Here is a 16,070-nt window from a genome sequence, read left to right as displayed (position 1 = left end):
TTAGTTTACAAAATTAAAAAGAAACTCTTTTATTCAAGTAAAAAAATAACAAACATAACCTATAAAATGACACGTCACAAATTTTACCAAACAATTATAAGATTATTGCTTTGAAAAATTATATAAAGTTCAAAATTTTTATATTTTGCAAAATAATAAATAAGCAAAGAACTTAATTGAATTTTGTATTTTTAAATTATTCAAAACTGAAAATAATTTATACACTAATTTGTTCTAATAATTCAGTAAACTGCGATATTGATATTTATGATTATGATATAACGTTGATACGAATCAAATGTCAATTTTAGACAAATTGAATTTCCCGCCACCGAGTTTTAAGGTCAATTTACACAATTGGAAGGGCGAGGAGCGTGATTGGTTGTACGCACACACCACGTGCAGTCAGCTGACCTGTCTTATGATAGCAGTCAATTCGTCTAGTTGTTGAATTGTTGAGTGGACTTGTAACAGTACGTCTAACATCTTTGTAAGTTTTTATTCAATTTGATATTTACTTTTCATAATTATTGTGAAGAATCATTCTCCAAAGATCATCTAAATTATTGAAGAAAATAAGGTATTTAAAAAGAATTTGGTGAAATGTCACGATAATATTTGACATGTACACGCACTATACAGTATCGATCGAGTTTACTCTCTGCGCCATCGTCTTTCATTCTAAATGGTCTTTAAATTTCTTTTTGTTTTGATGTGAAGCCGAACGTTTAATTTCTGAAAAATCACACAAGTGTTTCGCGAATTTTAGTGCTCTGTAGTTTTTCTCAGAAGGAACTTGTTTAAAAGTGAATTATAACAGAGACGTTTCATTATTTAAGAGGGCTACGCCTATTTTTTGAACGGCTTGAAACGCTCACGTGAATCCCTGGTAATGAGCTCTAAAATGTTTTTTTTTTACGTTTTAGACAAATATTTCACTTTGGAGCTTATTTTTGTGGATTTATAAGGGAATGATTTTCTTCTTTTTTACATATTGTTTCTAATTTGATAAATTGTTCTGTCTAAAATTGTAATTTGACTTGGTATTTTCTGTTTTAATAATTTTTGTGTTATCACATGACTACACATCGGTTTAAATAATAGGTTTTTTAATTCGTTCCAAAGTGGTAATTCGAATATTTTTTCTTTTATTTTCCATTTTTGTAAAAATTACAATTGACAAGGTTGACAAGTTGTAAAATTGGGAATTTTTAATGTTTGTTTTTTTATTCAATTTTAAACTAAATTTTTATACTGTATTTGTTGACAAAAATACCCCTTTCTTTTTTATTAATAATCTAGGCAAATTTTTTCAAGATGACATCAACAGGTGGAACCTGTTTTTTTTCTAGAGTGAATTTTTTTTCTGGAGAAAATAATTGTCCTGTCTAATAGGATTTTAATTTCGTCTAATTGTCTCTCTTTTGAGGAATGTTGGAGAAATTTTCTTCTAATATTTAGGGACTATTTTCACTTTATTCATTAGAATATACACTTATTCTACCTTAGAATATACACAGAATGTAAAATATTTAATTTTTTGTTTATAGTGAACAAACAAAATGACTCTACCAAAGATAAGAAATGAAGAGAAGGAATCAAAATTCGGTTACGTCTATGCAGTATCCGGACCCGGTAAGAAATTTAAAAACTTGAGACTAGATTGAAAAATTAAAATATTAAAAATTTGTTTTCATTTTTTTTCTTCGTTACTAATTATCCCTTAATTGCAGTGGTTACCGCGGAAAGAATGTCCGGATCTGCTATGTACGAACTGGTTCGTGTCGGTTACTATGAACTAGTGGGAGAAATTATTCGATTGGAAGGAGATATGGCCACAATTCAAGTAAGAATACTTCAATTTTTCTTCTTAAGAAAATAAAGTATTTAAAAAATTAATTTAGATAATAAATTTATTTAGCAAGAAAAGATCAGTTTTTAAGACATTTTCTAATTTTTTACCTTTTAATGTTTTTATTTATGAATCTTTAATTAAAATACCATATAATCCAAATTTATTTTCGTTAAATAATTAAATAGTTAAATAATTTCATTTAAATAAATAAATAATATTTTCACAATTAAGATGTTAGATTTTTTTTAAAAGCTTAAAATTTTTCTTTTTATTTTTGTCTCTCAGTAAAAGGAACTTGGGAATATTTAACAAGTGATCAATATTTAAATATTCGATCTTGTGTTTTGAATTTTTAAAGAAAATTTCTTAATTTAAATATTTTACTTCTAGGTATACGAGGAGACGAGCGGCGTGACTGTCGGCGATCCGGTGCTGAGAACTGGAAAACCCCTGTCGGTGGAATTGGGACCTGGAATTCTTGGCAGTATTTTCGACGGTATTCAACGTCCCTTGAAGGACATTAACGAACTCACGAGTTCAATTTACATCCCGAAAGGAGTAAATGTTCCGGCTTTGTCTCGCACGGCTTCCTGGGAATTCAATCCACTGAACATTAAAAATGGAAGTCATATTACCGGAGGTGATTTGTACGCTATCGTTCACGAGAATACGCTCGTCAAACACAAAATGATTCTGCAACCGAAGAGCAAAGGTACAGTCACCTACATTGCTCCTGTAGGAAATTACACCGTTGATGTAAGTTAATTTTAAATTCAATCTTTGAATTTTCAAAAATGAAAAATTGTTTTACTATTTCAATCTAATTATTTTACATGTACTCGAAGGGTACTCGAAACTTTAATTATTTTCACTTTCCACAACCAGCAAAAAAACAATAATAATAATAATAATAATAATAATAATAATTGATTAATTCTTTCAGGATATTGTTTTGGAAACTGAATTCGATGGCGAGAGGCAAAAATACAGTATGTTGCAGGTGAGAATTGATTCATTCGACTAAAATAAAGCATTCAGTCTCAAATATTAAATTGTTCAAATATTGCATTTTTCAAATATTGAATTGTTCAAATATTGAATTTTCCAAATATTGAATTTTTCAAATATTGAATTTTTCAAATATTAAATTTTTCAAATATTTATTGTATTAAATGAATTTTTGTGAAAAATACAATTTTTTAAAATCGCAGGTATGGCCCGTACGTCAACCACGTCCAGTGACGGAGAAACTGCCTGCCAATCATCCACTACTTACTGGCCAACGAGTTTTGGATTCTCTTTTCCCGTAAATTTTATTTTTACAATTACTAAAAATACGATTATTAATATAGATTTTATCGGAGTATATAATATTCATCGTGTACCAATTTATATTTACTCTGATTCTAATATTTTCCACACAAAACAAATATTTTTTTTCTTTTTTTTTTTTGTGGTGGAAATTAAACTGGCAGTTTTGGTAATCGTCTGTCTGTTTTTTTACAGTTGCGTTCAAGGTGGAACAACCGCTATTCCTGGTGCTTTCGGTTGCGGAAAAACTGTCATTTCTCAAGCTTTGTCCAAATACTCCAACTCTGATGTAATTATTTACGTCGGTTGTGGAGAACGTGGTAACGAAATGTCTGAAGTATTGCGCGACTTCCCCGAACTTAGTGTCGAAATTGATGGAGTGACCGAGTCTATCATGAAGCGTACCGCTCTGGTTGCAAACACGTCCAACATGCCTGTCGCCGCTCGTGAAGCTTCCATTTACACCGGTAAAATTTCGGTTCAAACAAAATAAACTGTACTTTTTTATTATTAATTTAATTCTTCATTTGTATAATTAGAAATTGTATTATTTTAGAAACTGCATTTATAGTGTATTCACTATTAATTAATTTATTAAAACTAAATAAAATATTTAAAATAATACAATTTCTAATAACGAATTAGTATATTTTTGTTTTAGAAAATTGTCAAACTTTAATAATTGATTTTCTCTTTCAGGTATCACTCTTTCTGAATACTTCAGAGACATGGGCTACAACGTATCCATGATGGCAGATTCTACATCTCGTTGGGCCGAAGCTCTTCGTGAAATTTCCGGACGTTTGGCTGAAATGCCTGCCGATTCCGGTTATCCAGCTTATTTGGGTGCTCGACTCGCCAGTTTCTACGAAAGAGCTGGACGGTAATTTGATAAACTATTCAAATTTGAAAATTAAAGCAAAAAAAGAAACTAAAATTTGGAAATTGAAATAATTTAAATTTTCTTCTTTCAGAGTCAAATGCTTAGGAAATCCTGATCGTGAAGGTTCAGTCAGTATTGTCGGAGCTGTATCTCCACCCGGAGGTGACTTCTCTGACCCTGTTACGAGTGCTACTCTTGGTATTGTTCAAGTAAGTACTTTATTTCCAAAATTATTTTATAAAGTTAAATTGAATAAATTATATCAAACTTTGTCTAAAAAAAAAACTTGAGAAACTTTGTTGTATTAAACAACATGTTTTTTCCTTTTCAGGTGTTTTGGGGTTTAGATAAGAAACTTGCTCAACGCAAACACTTCCCTTCCATTAATTGGTTGATTTCCTACAGTAAATATCTTCGCGCTTTGGATGACTTTTACGACAAGAACTTCCAGGAATTCGTTCCCCTGAGGACAAAAGTCAAAGAAATCCTTCAGGAGGAAGAGGATTTATCAGAAATTGTACAATTGGTCGGTAAAGCTTCACTTGCGGAAGGCGATAAAATCACTCTTGAAGTTGCGAAACTTCTCAAGGACGATTTCCTTCAGCAGAACAGGTTTGTTTTTACCTAATAGATTGCAGTCTAAATGTTGAATTTCTCATTTTTCGAAAAATTTTATTTTAAAAGAAATTATTACTAAAAATAGTAGTAAAAAGAAATTATTACTAAAAATAGTACTGAAAAGAATTTTAGTTATTAATTTAAAAAATAAAGTGAATTAATGAATTTAGACATAAGAAAATAATAGAATTTTTTTATTTTTTATGCATTTTAATAAAACGACTGCAATTTGTTTCAGTTACTCACCTTACGATCGATTCTGTCCGTTCTACAAAACAGTGGGCATGTTACGTAACATGATTGCATTTTACGATATGGCAAGGCACGCTGTAGAATCCACCGCTCAGTCGGATAACAAAATCACATGGAATGTCATCAGAGACAGCATGGGCAACATTCTTTATCAGCTCACTTCCATGAAATTTAAGGTAATTTCCCTTAATTTTTTATTACTACAAAAAACACGTAGCATTAATATTCAAAATTTAAAATCATAATCTCTAAATCTGAATTAGTGGAAAGTCAACAAATTTAAATTAGTTAAAATTTCTGTGAATTCATTGTAAGAATTAAATTATTTTTATAAAAAGTAAAATTCTTCGCAGGAATACAATTATTTTTAATAAAATTTCGCGAAGAGATTCAATTATTTACAAAAATTTTGATAAAATTCTTCGAAATTAAATTATTTTTATAAATTGTAAAATTTTTCGTAAAAATCGAATTATTATTTTTATAAATAATGAAATTCTTCTCAGGAATTTAATTATTTTCAATGCAATTTTATTAAAATTTCTCGAACGAGTTTTCAATTATTTTTAAAAGTTGTAATAAAATTTTTCTAAAAATATCAATTATTCTCAAAAGTTTCGAATAAAATTTTTTGTGATTTTCAATTAATTTCAAAATTTTCGTTAATTTGAACGTTCGAAACTTTAATTAAACATAATAAATTCCGAAATTAAAATTTCATTCGATCATGAATTTTGACAAAACTTCAAATAATTAAAAAGATTTCCATTAAAGTTTTTGAAAAAAAATGAATTCCCCAAAATTCTTAATTAAAAGTATGAAAAGTTCAAATTTTCAAAGATTTTTATTTGAAACATTTTGAAAATTCAATTATTTATAAAAATCTACGCTATAATGCTTTCAATATTCAATTATAATCTAAAATTTTTAATGAAATTCATTTTTAAATAAATATTTATTAAAAAATTCTACGAGAATTCAATTATTTAAATACAAATAAAATGCAAATAAATATTTTATTAAATAATTGAATGTTTCTTAAAATTGAATTTTCATTATGAATTTAATCAACAAATTTTTAAATAATTGAATTCTTTGACGAATTTTAATGAAATTTTTAAAAATAATTTTATTTTTCCAGAAATTTTATTAAAATTTTTGAAAATAATTTAATTTCTGAGAAAAATTTTATTATTTAGAAAGATGATTGAAATTTCGACGTGAACTTTTGTAAATATAAACGTTGAAATAAATAAATTCCGAAATTAAAAGTTCATTGGATTATGAATTGAAATTTCATAATAGTAAATTAAATATAATGAATCGTAAATTAAATACTAAATTCAAAACAAATTTTCCAGGATCCTGTGAAAGACGGCGAAGCAAAGATCAGAGCAGACTTTGATCAGCTTCACGAAGACATCCAACAGGCATTCAGAAATTTAGAAGATTAAATCTTCAAATTTTAACTGAATTATTTGTTATTAATCTATTGTCTCGGTTCCCATTCGACTAGGAACGTTCCAATTTCAATCGTTTGGGGATGTTCCAAGAATGCAATATGCTGTGCATAGAAAAAAACAAAAAAAATATGAAAGGTAAAAATAGAAAAATCATTTTATAATCTTAATTTTTGAAATCCCCTCGATTATAATCGAAGCGATCTCGAGGATGATTTTAAAATGCATAAAGTGTACGCTCTGCTGCACAATTTTTAGTACATTCCCAATGCAATATATTTTATTGGCAAACTAATAAGTATTTGATTCCCGGATTTTTTTGTTGTTCGAGACCTGATTTTTTTTTAAGTTGAAAAAAAACGAGAAATAATTTTTAATAGTCGCTGTCCCTTATGTACTAAACTTACTGGAAGAAAGAGAGAGAAAGAAAGAAAGAAAGAGAGAGAATGAAACTGTGGGACTATTATTATATCCTTGTTCAGTTTATTTAATTATTAATTGAACACGAAACGGTCAATTATTGACTAAATTAGTATTCTACATCGAATTATTGTATATAGAAACAATCTCTGATAAAAAAAAATTTTTTTTCCTCAAATCACTTTGCATCTTATTTTTCGATTATTTATCAAGTCTCATTTTTCGCAGAGTATTAATGGCAATATTGACAAATAGTGAGACAATAAAATGGAACACCCCTAAACGCAAATAACATCTACTCCAAAAAAAAAAAAAAAAATGTGTTTCCGAGTATTCCTCTTGCTAATTTTTAAATCATTTGTTAGCGAATTCTTACTTTTGTGAAAATTGGGAATTTTTTTTTTTTTGTTTGATAAAGAAAGAAAAATCATCAATGTGGATCGCAAAATTTGCGAAATATCTACAATGTATATTACAAAAAGTATATCATAAATTGAAAGCTCTCGAATCGTTTCAATACGATAAGAGTAATATCTAATGTAATTAATTTTTGATAAACACATGGCCTTGGTGTTGCGAAAAATAGTTCGCTGAGACGACAAGATAGCTTTCAAAAGAAAAAAAAATGAAAAAAGCATAAATCGTGGAATATTAGATATTGTACTATATTATTATATTCTATAAACGTAACAGAAATTAAATGTAGGCGTTAAAAAGATTATACAATGTTGACATAATGCAGTTCAGTGCTGTTCGACAACAGAAATTTGCTTTTTAATAATTTTGTTTCAAATATATCTTATAAAATTCAGTATTTAAGAATATCACGAGATTATTAATGTTTATCGTGTTTTAAAGTCAATAAACGATTTTAATTCTAAGAGTTGATTGTTCGACAGCACTGGCATAGATATTTTATGCAGGCTAAACTTAAGGTGCTGGGTTTTTGCAGTAAACGAAACAAAAAATAATACTTCACAATGTCCACTGTTTCCAGCAACTTCAGTATCATTTCCATTGTATGATATGTAAAAAAAATCAATAAAAAATGAGAAAAAGGAAAGTAACTTATTTGCAAAACTCTTTCAAAAAAAAAAAAATTCTTTTTAACAAAAAAAGCCAGGGGTAATATAAAAGGGTTCTCTAAACTCTAAAGAACTTCATTTTTAAATAAATATTTAATAATTATTATTTTTTTATAGAAATAAAGGTATTCGAAAATTTGAAATTCAATAACTTAAGAATATTATTATAAAACATGAAGATATCGATCACTCCGAGTCTTCGACTCGGAGCGATTGCTTTCTTCATGTTTTATAATAATTACAACTTGCTACTTTGTTACTGTAACTTTTTCGAAAATTATTTTCATTATTTCGCTTATTCATTTTTAGAATTTTCAACTAAAATTTTTTAATTTTTTAAAAATAATTTTTGAAAAAGTTCTTTGAGAATTTTCAAATCCTTTTGTTTACAATTTAATTTTACGAAATTTCGATTAATCTGGTATTTTTCAATTAAATATATTAAAAATTAAAAACTTCAAATAATTATAAAAAATTCCATTAAACTTTTTGAAAAAAAATTAATTCACCAAAATTTTTGATTAAAAGTATGAAAAGTTCAAAATTTCAAAGATTTTAATTTGAAATTAATTTTTAAATCAATATTTATTAGAAAATTCTACGAGAATTCAATTATTTAACTACAAAAAGAAATATTTTATTACCTAACCAATTAAATGTTTCTTAAAATTGAATTTTCATTATGAATTTAATCAACAAATTTTTAAATAATTGAATTCTTTGACAAATTTTAATAAAACTTTAAAGAATAATTTTATTTTTTGAGAAATTTGATGAAAATTGTATTAAAAATAATAGAAATTTTGCCAAGAATTTTAATAAAATTTTTGAAAATAATTGAATTTTGGAGAAAAATTTTATTATTTATAAAAGATAAAAATTCTCGTCAAAATTTAAATTAATTTTGACGAGAATTTTTGTAAATTTTTTTAACATGATTGGATTTCTGCGAAGAATTTTATTACTTTGAAAATAATTGAATTATTGAGAATATTTTATTAAAATTTCTTTTAAAATAATTGAATTCTTTTTTGTGATACTTTATTGAAATAGTATAGACATTGAAAATAATTGAATTTTGACAAAACTTCAAATAATTAAAAAAAATTCCATTAAACTTTTTGAAAATAAATTAACTCCGCTAAATTCTTAAATAAAAGTATGAAAAGTTCAAATTTTCAAAGATTTTAATTTTGAAACATTTTAAAAATTCAATTATTTCTAAAAATCTACGCTATAATGCTTTCAATATTCAATTATAATTTAAAATTTTTACTGAAATTCATTTTTGAATCAATATTTATTAGAAAATTCTACGAGAATTCAATTATTTAAATACAAAAATAAATAATTTATTGAATAATTGAATGTTTCTTAAAACTGAATTCTCGTAAAGCATTTTATCAAAAAATTTTTGAATAATTGAATTTTCGAAAATAATTGAATTTCTGCGAAAAATTTTATTATTTATAAAGACAATTGGAATTTTGACAAGAATTTTTGTAAATTTTTTAACATAATTGAATTTCTGCGAAGAATTATATTACTTTTGAAAAATAATTGCATTCTTGAGACGAATTTTATTAAAATTTCTTTTTAAATAATTGAATTCTTTTGTCAAATTTAATTGAAATAGTAGAAATTGAAAATAATTGAATTTTGACAAAATTTACTAAAATTATTTTGAAAGGAATTTAAATTATTAAAAAGAATTTCATTTAAAATTTTTAAAAATACTTTAATTCTTTGAAAAAATTTAATTAAAAATGTATTGAAAATATAGGCAAAGGTTTTTAAAATAATTGAATTTCTTTTCAATTTTTAAGAATAATTTCATTTTTCGTGAAATTTAATGAAAATTGTATTTAAAATAATTGAAATTCTGCGATGAGTTTCACTTTTTATGAAAATTATTGAATCCCTTTAAAAAAATGTTATTATTAATGAAAATAATGAAATGTTTACGTAGAATTGTATTAAAATATTTTTTAACTAATTGAATTCTTTTGGGAATTTTTATTAAATTAGTAGATATTCAAAATTATTAAATTGAGGAAAGTTTTCGAGAATAATTAAAATTTCACCAAGAATTTTATTAAATTTTTTGAAAATAATTGAATTTCTGAGAAGAATTTTACTACTTTTGAAGATTTTTTACTTTTTCCCTTAAAATCCTTTTCATCAGTCAAAATATTTCTCCATCTTACAAAAAAATGACAATTTTCGTAAGTTTTTCCTTAAAAAAAAGAAGAATTAAAAAATTAGAAGCGAAATTAAAAATAGGAATTACAAATTAAACACTAATAATTTTTAAATTTCATTTTAATAATAATATAACAATAACCCCGCAATATATACATTAACGATATAATACATCTTTCGATCCATCATTTTAATTGCCTTGCATTTTTGATGTCCCATTGATACAAGGAAAATATTTTATTTATATATAATACATATACATTATGTATATTTATGTGTATTTCGAAAAGACGATATTAACGTGAATTCATGTAAAATAAAAACCCACGTTAATTTATCGAGTCAGAAAAAAAGACTCTTTTTAATCCTTCTCCGAAACAAATTTACATTTTCCGTAGATAATTTAATATATGCAGTATTATAAAACTTAGTCTACTTTTCAAAAATAAATTTACTATTTTTTTTTATTCTGTTTACGAGAAGAGATATTCCTACTAAATTCTCTCTCTCGCGAAAGAAAGGAAGAAATAACAGAAAAGTCTTACAAAAACAAACAGTGCAATTATATATATACTCTGAGCCCCAAAAATAGTTTTAGAAAATTAAAACGTACATCAGGGTTTTGAAATTAAATTCTTTTTTACAATAATTTTTCCTAAATATTCAACAGAAGCCTAAAAATGCAAAAAAAAGTTGAAAAAATAAAAATCTGTTACTTCACCGAAATATACACATGTATACATGTGAGAATTACATATGGTATGTATGTACATGTAATTACAGACTTGAATGATGTATCAACAAGTTTAATCTGAATAATTTTATCTCGATACGAATTTAAAACCTTAGGCTTTGTGATGATATTCCAATGGCACACAGGTTTTTGATAATTTTGTTTAAATATCTCGACATTTCCCTCTAAATACCTCTCTCTCCATTATAATTTTTTTACATATTTTTTTTTCGTTTTCTGTAAGTATTTTCATCATCTACTTTTTCTAAACTTTTGCTCAGTCCTAATAATTTGTTTATCTAAAAATATTTTCACTGCATTTAGCAGTGCGAAAAAAAAAAATAAAAATATGCAATCGATTTGAAAAGCCGATGGCCTGCTAGATTTTTTTTACCATGAAATGTTCATTCTAATGGCAAATAAAGCCTCATGATAAACGATATCTGAAATTGGATTTGGACTGCTCATAGAGTAACGCAAATCGGCATTCGATATTCACAGCCTTATCTCATTTGTTTGCTTTCGATTCAACATAGATTAAATGTGCTCATTTAAAATCGTTTCGAATTAAACTCTTTGCGAATGCAGTTCTCCGAAAGTAACCCTTGGCTTTCGTAACGATAAAATAATAATAATAATAATAATAATAATAATAATCTAATTTGCTATGCTAAAATGATTGAAAAATTGCCGCTATTTGAATATTTACAAAGAAAAAAAGAGGCAAAACAAATTTATGTTCAAGGACTTATGTGAGAGATTTCCGAATTAGCTGGATTGGACGACAATTGTGATCTAAGCTGAAGGTTTTCTCGTTTTAACTCCATTACAAGTTGCTTTAAATCCACAACTTCTTGTCTCAATCTTTCGTTGTCCCTTAAACACTGACCTAGACTTTGATTAGCAGTTCTTAATTCTCCTATGTACTCGCAAGCTTTTGCTAAAATTCCACCCTTGCTCTAAAAATAAATTTAAACATTTTTTTAAATATTTATACGAAAAGGCTTCGCACATTCATTATAAAAAATAGCAAACAGTAGTTTTGAGAAGTGAAAAAAAGAAGCTGTCGAAAAATTAGTTTTTATGAGAAAAGAAACTCGATTCATAAAAATTTAATTCCAAATACTTATTTATCTTTCCAAAAGTTTTAATATTTTAAATAATTTTAATGTAAAGAAATTTCGAAATTCAACTATGTATTTCTAAAAATTACTTAATTAGAAGTCGAGTTCGAAGCTTGAAAAAGTAAAAAAAAATCCACTTACAAATTAATAAATCAGGGTTTGCCACTCTTACTTATTTAAAATTTCCTGATTTTTCCAGGTTTTCCAGGTTAAAAAACAGAATTTTTCTAGATTTTTCAAACTATGTTTATTTTTTACCAAATGAAATAACTAATAAATTTTTATTATTTTTCGAATGGAATTTTTCCAGGTTTTTAAAACTATGTTTATTTTTTACCAAATTAAATAAACTAATAAATTTTTATTATTTTTCCAACGGAATTTTTCCAGGTTTTTAAAACTATGTTTGTTTTTTACCAAATTAAATAAACTAATACATTTTTATTATTCTTCCAACGGAATTAAAATTTTCAAAATATTCAAATTTAAACCTTTATAAAACATGAAATCGATCACTCCGAGTCTTCGACTCGGAGTGATCGATTTCTGCATGTTTTATAATAATTAAAGATGACAGAAACAATAATTTAAATTATAAGAAAATTCTTACTGCAACTTCTTCTTCAAAATTATTCCCATCATTTCAATTCAATTATTAATTTTTTTTTCTAGAATTTCCAACTAAAATTCTTCTGTAAATCAATTATATTTTTAATAATTTTTGATAAAGTTCTTTGAGAATTTTCAAATCTATTTGTTTACAATTCAATTTTACGAAATTTCAATATATATTCAATATATTCAATTTAATATATATATTAGAAAATAAGAACTTTAAATAGTTTCAGAAAAATTCAATTAAACTTTTTCAAAAAAAATAAGTTCTTTAAAACTAATAATTAAAATTATGAAACCTTTTCAAAATTCAATTATTTTTATAAATTTCACGCTACAATGCTTTTAATATTTAATTATTATCTAAAATTTTAACTGAAATTAATTTTTAAATAAATTTTTATTTGAAAATTCTAATTCAATTATTTAAAAATACGAAAATAAATAACTTATTGAATAAAAAAAATTGAATTTTAGTAAAGAATTTTATTAAAAAATGTTTTAAATATTAAATTCTTTTGACGAATTTTAATAGAATTTTTAAGAATAATTTCATTTTTCTAGAAATTTGATTAAAATTGTATTAAAAATAATTGAATCTTGTAAAAAATTTGATTTTTCTTAAGTACTTGAATTAATGCTAAGAAATTTTTTTTTTTAATTTGTAAAGAATTGAATTTCTGTGAAATTTTTATTATTTATTAAATAAATTAAATTTTTGCGTAAAATTTTAATAAATTCCTTTTTAAATATTTGAATTGTTTTGTAAAACTTTATTAAAATAGTAGATATTAAAAATCATTGAATTAAGAAAAACAAGAATTTTATAAAAATTTTTGAAAATAAATTGAATTTCTAAAAAGAATTGTATTATTTATAAAAATAATTAAAACTTTGCCGAGAATTTAAAAAAATTTTTGAACATAATTGAATTTCTGAGAAGAATTTTACTATTTACGAAAATAATTGAATTTCTGAGAAGAATTTTATTATTTACGAAAATAATTGAATTTCTGAGAAGAATTTTATTATTTACGAAAATAATTGAATTTCTAAGAAGACATTTATTATTTACGAAAATAATTGAATTTTTCAGAAGAATTTTATTATTTTTAAAGATAATTTAAATTTTGACGAGAATATTTTAAAATTTTTTAACATAATTGAATTTCTACGAATAATTTTATTAAAATTTTGAATAGGTAATTTAACTTTTGAGAAGTATTTTATTAAAACTTTTGAAAATAATTGAATTTCTGAGAACAATTTTATTATTGATAAAGATGGTAATTGAAATTTTGACGAGATTTTTTTTAAATTTTCGAACATAATTCAATTTCAGCGAAGATTTTTATTATTTACGAAAATTATATAATTTCTGCAAAGAATTTTATTGTTTACGAAAATAATTTAATTTCTGAGAATAATTTTATAATTTACGAAAATAATTGAATTTTTTGGGAAGAATCTTATTATTTATAAAGATAATTTAAATTTTGACTGAAATTTTTTTAAATTATTGAAAATAATTGAAGGTTTTGAATTAGAATTTGTGGTAATTTCAGTTTATAGACACAAAAATTCAGAATTTTCTTATGAATTCTAAAAATTGAATATTTTTCCAATACAAAAAAAAAAAAATCCAATAACTTTAGAAAACAACAATATTCCAGGATTCCGATCAAAATTTCTTGACTTTTCCAGGATTTCCATATTGTGTGGCAACCCTGTAAATATTAAACTAAATTGAAATTTAACCAAATTACCTGAGTTTCATAATTGGTTTTTCCTTCTCCACTGCTTCCGTTTCCATTACTATTAGAATGAGAATTGCACTCGGGAATAATTTTTCCTAATTTCGCAATCCAGTTGTTAATTTTGTCTCGTCTTCTACGCTCGACTTCGTTGTGTGTTGCTCTTCGTCTATCATCTCTCTAATTAAGTTAATTCATAATTAGAAAGTCAGTTAACTTTAGAAAAACGATAACTTTTTGATTTTTTCCCCTTCTTCTTACCTTTTTTAGTCCCGTGGAAGAGGTTCGTGGTGTTTCTAATTGTAAAGTCGCAGTCCTGGGTGCGAGAGATCTCGAAGTTTGAGCTGTCGTAAAAACGTCATTCGCATTTCCAATTACATAAAATTGTCCATTAAGGGGCGATGTTAAAACTTGGACCGTATTAGCCCCGGTTTGATTTACAGGAATTTCCATTTCACTTCCAGGTGGAGCTCCATTAACTTGCACCACCCGATAAGTGAGACTTTCCTGGTAACGCATTCCATCGTCAGTGACAGCCTCTCCTAATTATTTCAACAAATATTTTTATTACTTAGATTAATAAATAAAATTCATAGATATTAAGTAATAGAGTAGAATACAATTTAAAAAACACAAATCACAATTTGAATAAAGGAGATATAAATGATTTATTATACCAAATAAATGAATATTTATAAATAAATAACAAATTCATTAAGAAAAGTGTCACACATTTGTTCAAAATAGATATTGCAAAAGGTCTCGAGTAATCTAATTGGAATATGCAAATTTAATGGAAATGCAGTTTAAATAATTCTCCATCTACTATTTAACCAGTGTTATAAAATTATCATTTGAAATACATCTCAAAGTAAAACATATTTAAACATACAGAATCAATAATTAGATTCAAGAAAATAGAAAATTTGAATCAAAATAATTTAAATCAAAATAATGGCTATCGGGTTTCTCGCGAGAATCAACAAGCTGACGTCAACACATTTACTAACCTCAAATTAAAAAAATTTTTCCTCTTCAATTTAACATTCCCTGTTAGTATAATCACTTTTTTCGATTATTAATTAAAATATACTGGTAAATTGACAAATTCTTACCATCACAATCGACTATTTCTGCTTCCTCAATGACAATTCCCGTCCCATCGTCATCTTTGTGAGAAACAGAACTGGTGTATAGAAGAAAAAAAAAGATATTTTAAAATTTACAAAAGCAAGAATGTAAATATCATTTTTTATGATTATTTAACGTATAAGTTTCATAATTGCATATTAGAGGAAATGGTAAAAATATTAACACACACACATATATATAGTTAAATGCGCACTGTGCACTGTCCTGTGACCTTGACAACAACGACATGGTCAAAGCAATTGACAAGGGATATTTTAACTTATTTCACAAAACACACTGCAAAATCTACCTGACATCCTGTTGATTTAGATGCTGCTCCAACATATCCATTGTCCCCGATCAAAAAATGTTTGAATTTTGTCAAAATTCACGTGAGCTGGTCACGGGACACGATAACGAGGTCATGTGATAATAAAGATGGTGGACGTCGACGCGCGCATCCAATTGTCCCCAGATGTCGCTGCCTTTGTTTTCCAAATTTGCGGGAAATATTAAACCTTAATATATAATAATAGAAAATCTATTTTTTATTTATGAAAAAAATTGTTCTTTTATATCAATTTTTCCAAAGAATAAAAATACACTGGTATTTTCTGAAAATATTTT

The 16,070-nt window shown here is 25.3% G+C and overlaps 2 protein-coding genes across 5 annotated transcripts; one reads left to right on the top strand and one right to left on the bottom strand.

Moving 5' to 3' along the window:
* Window positions 1–352: 352 nt before the first annotated feature.
* LOC122500670 (V-type proton ATPase catalytic subunit A) lies at window positions 353–7,866 on the top strand. 3 transcript variants are annotated; one of them, XM_043609715.1, is made up of 12 exons: window positions 353–490; window positions 1,551–1,635; window positions 1,734–1,846; window positions 2,246–2,611; window positions 2,799–2,855; window positions 3,067–3,161; window positions 3,362–3,633; window positions 3,866–4,049; window positions 4,141–4,258; window positions 4,381–4,661; window positions 4,906–5,095; window positions 6,281–7,866. In XM_043609715.1, the coding sequence occupies exons 2-12, from the start codon at window positions 1,563–1,565 to the stop codon at window positions 6,371–6,373; spliced, it is 1,842 nt and encodes a 613-aa protein (XP_043465650.1). In that variant the 5' UTR covers window positions 353–490; window positions 1,551–1,562; the 3' UTR covers window positions 6,374–7,866. The 3 variants fall into 3 exon arrangements, with proteins under 3 accessions (XP_043465650.1, XP_043465652.1, XP_043465653.1); XM_043609717.1 differs by having other exon boundaries at window positions 444–580; XM_043609718.1 differs by lacking the exon at window positions 353–490 and adding an exon at window positions 683–889.
* A 2,325-nt stretch (window positions 7,867–10,191) lies between these two features.
* On the bottom strand, window positions 10,192–15,907 carry LOC122500652 (upstream stimulatory factor 2-like). 2 transcript variants are annotated; one of them, XM_043609685.1, is made up of 5 exons: window positions 15,754–15,907; window positions 15,428–15,498; window positions 14,574–14,854; window positions 14,325–14,492; window positions 10,192–11,778 (listed from the first exon to the last, which is right to left on the bottom strand). In XM_043609685.1, the coding sequence occupies exons 1-5, from the start codon at window positions 15,792–15,794 to the stop codon at window positions 11,560–11,562; spliced, it is 780 nt and encodes a 259-aa protein (XP_043465620.1). In that variant the 5' UTR covers window positions 15,795–15,907; the 3' UTR covers window positions 10,192–11,559. The 2 variants fall into 2 exon arrangements, with proteins under 2 accessions (XP_043465620.1, XP_043465621.1); XM_043609686.1 differs by lacking the exons at window positions 15,428–15,498; window positions 15,754–15,907 and adding an exon at window positions 15,323–15,345.
* Window positions 15,908–16,070: the final 163 nt, after the last annotated feature.

The sequence above is a fragment of the Leptopilina heterotoma genome, unplaced genomic scaffold, assembly GCF_015476425.1.
Source record: "Leptopilina heterotoma isolate Lh14 unplaced genomic scaffold, ASM1547642v1 Lhet_19, whole genome shotgun sequence".
Lineage (NCBI taxonomy): Eukaryota > Metazoa > Arthropoda > Insecta > Hymenoptera > Figitidae > Leptopilina > Leptopilina heterotoma.
This window is presented reverse-complemented; position numbering and strand designations above follow the sequence as displayed.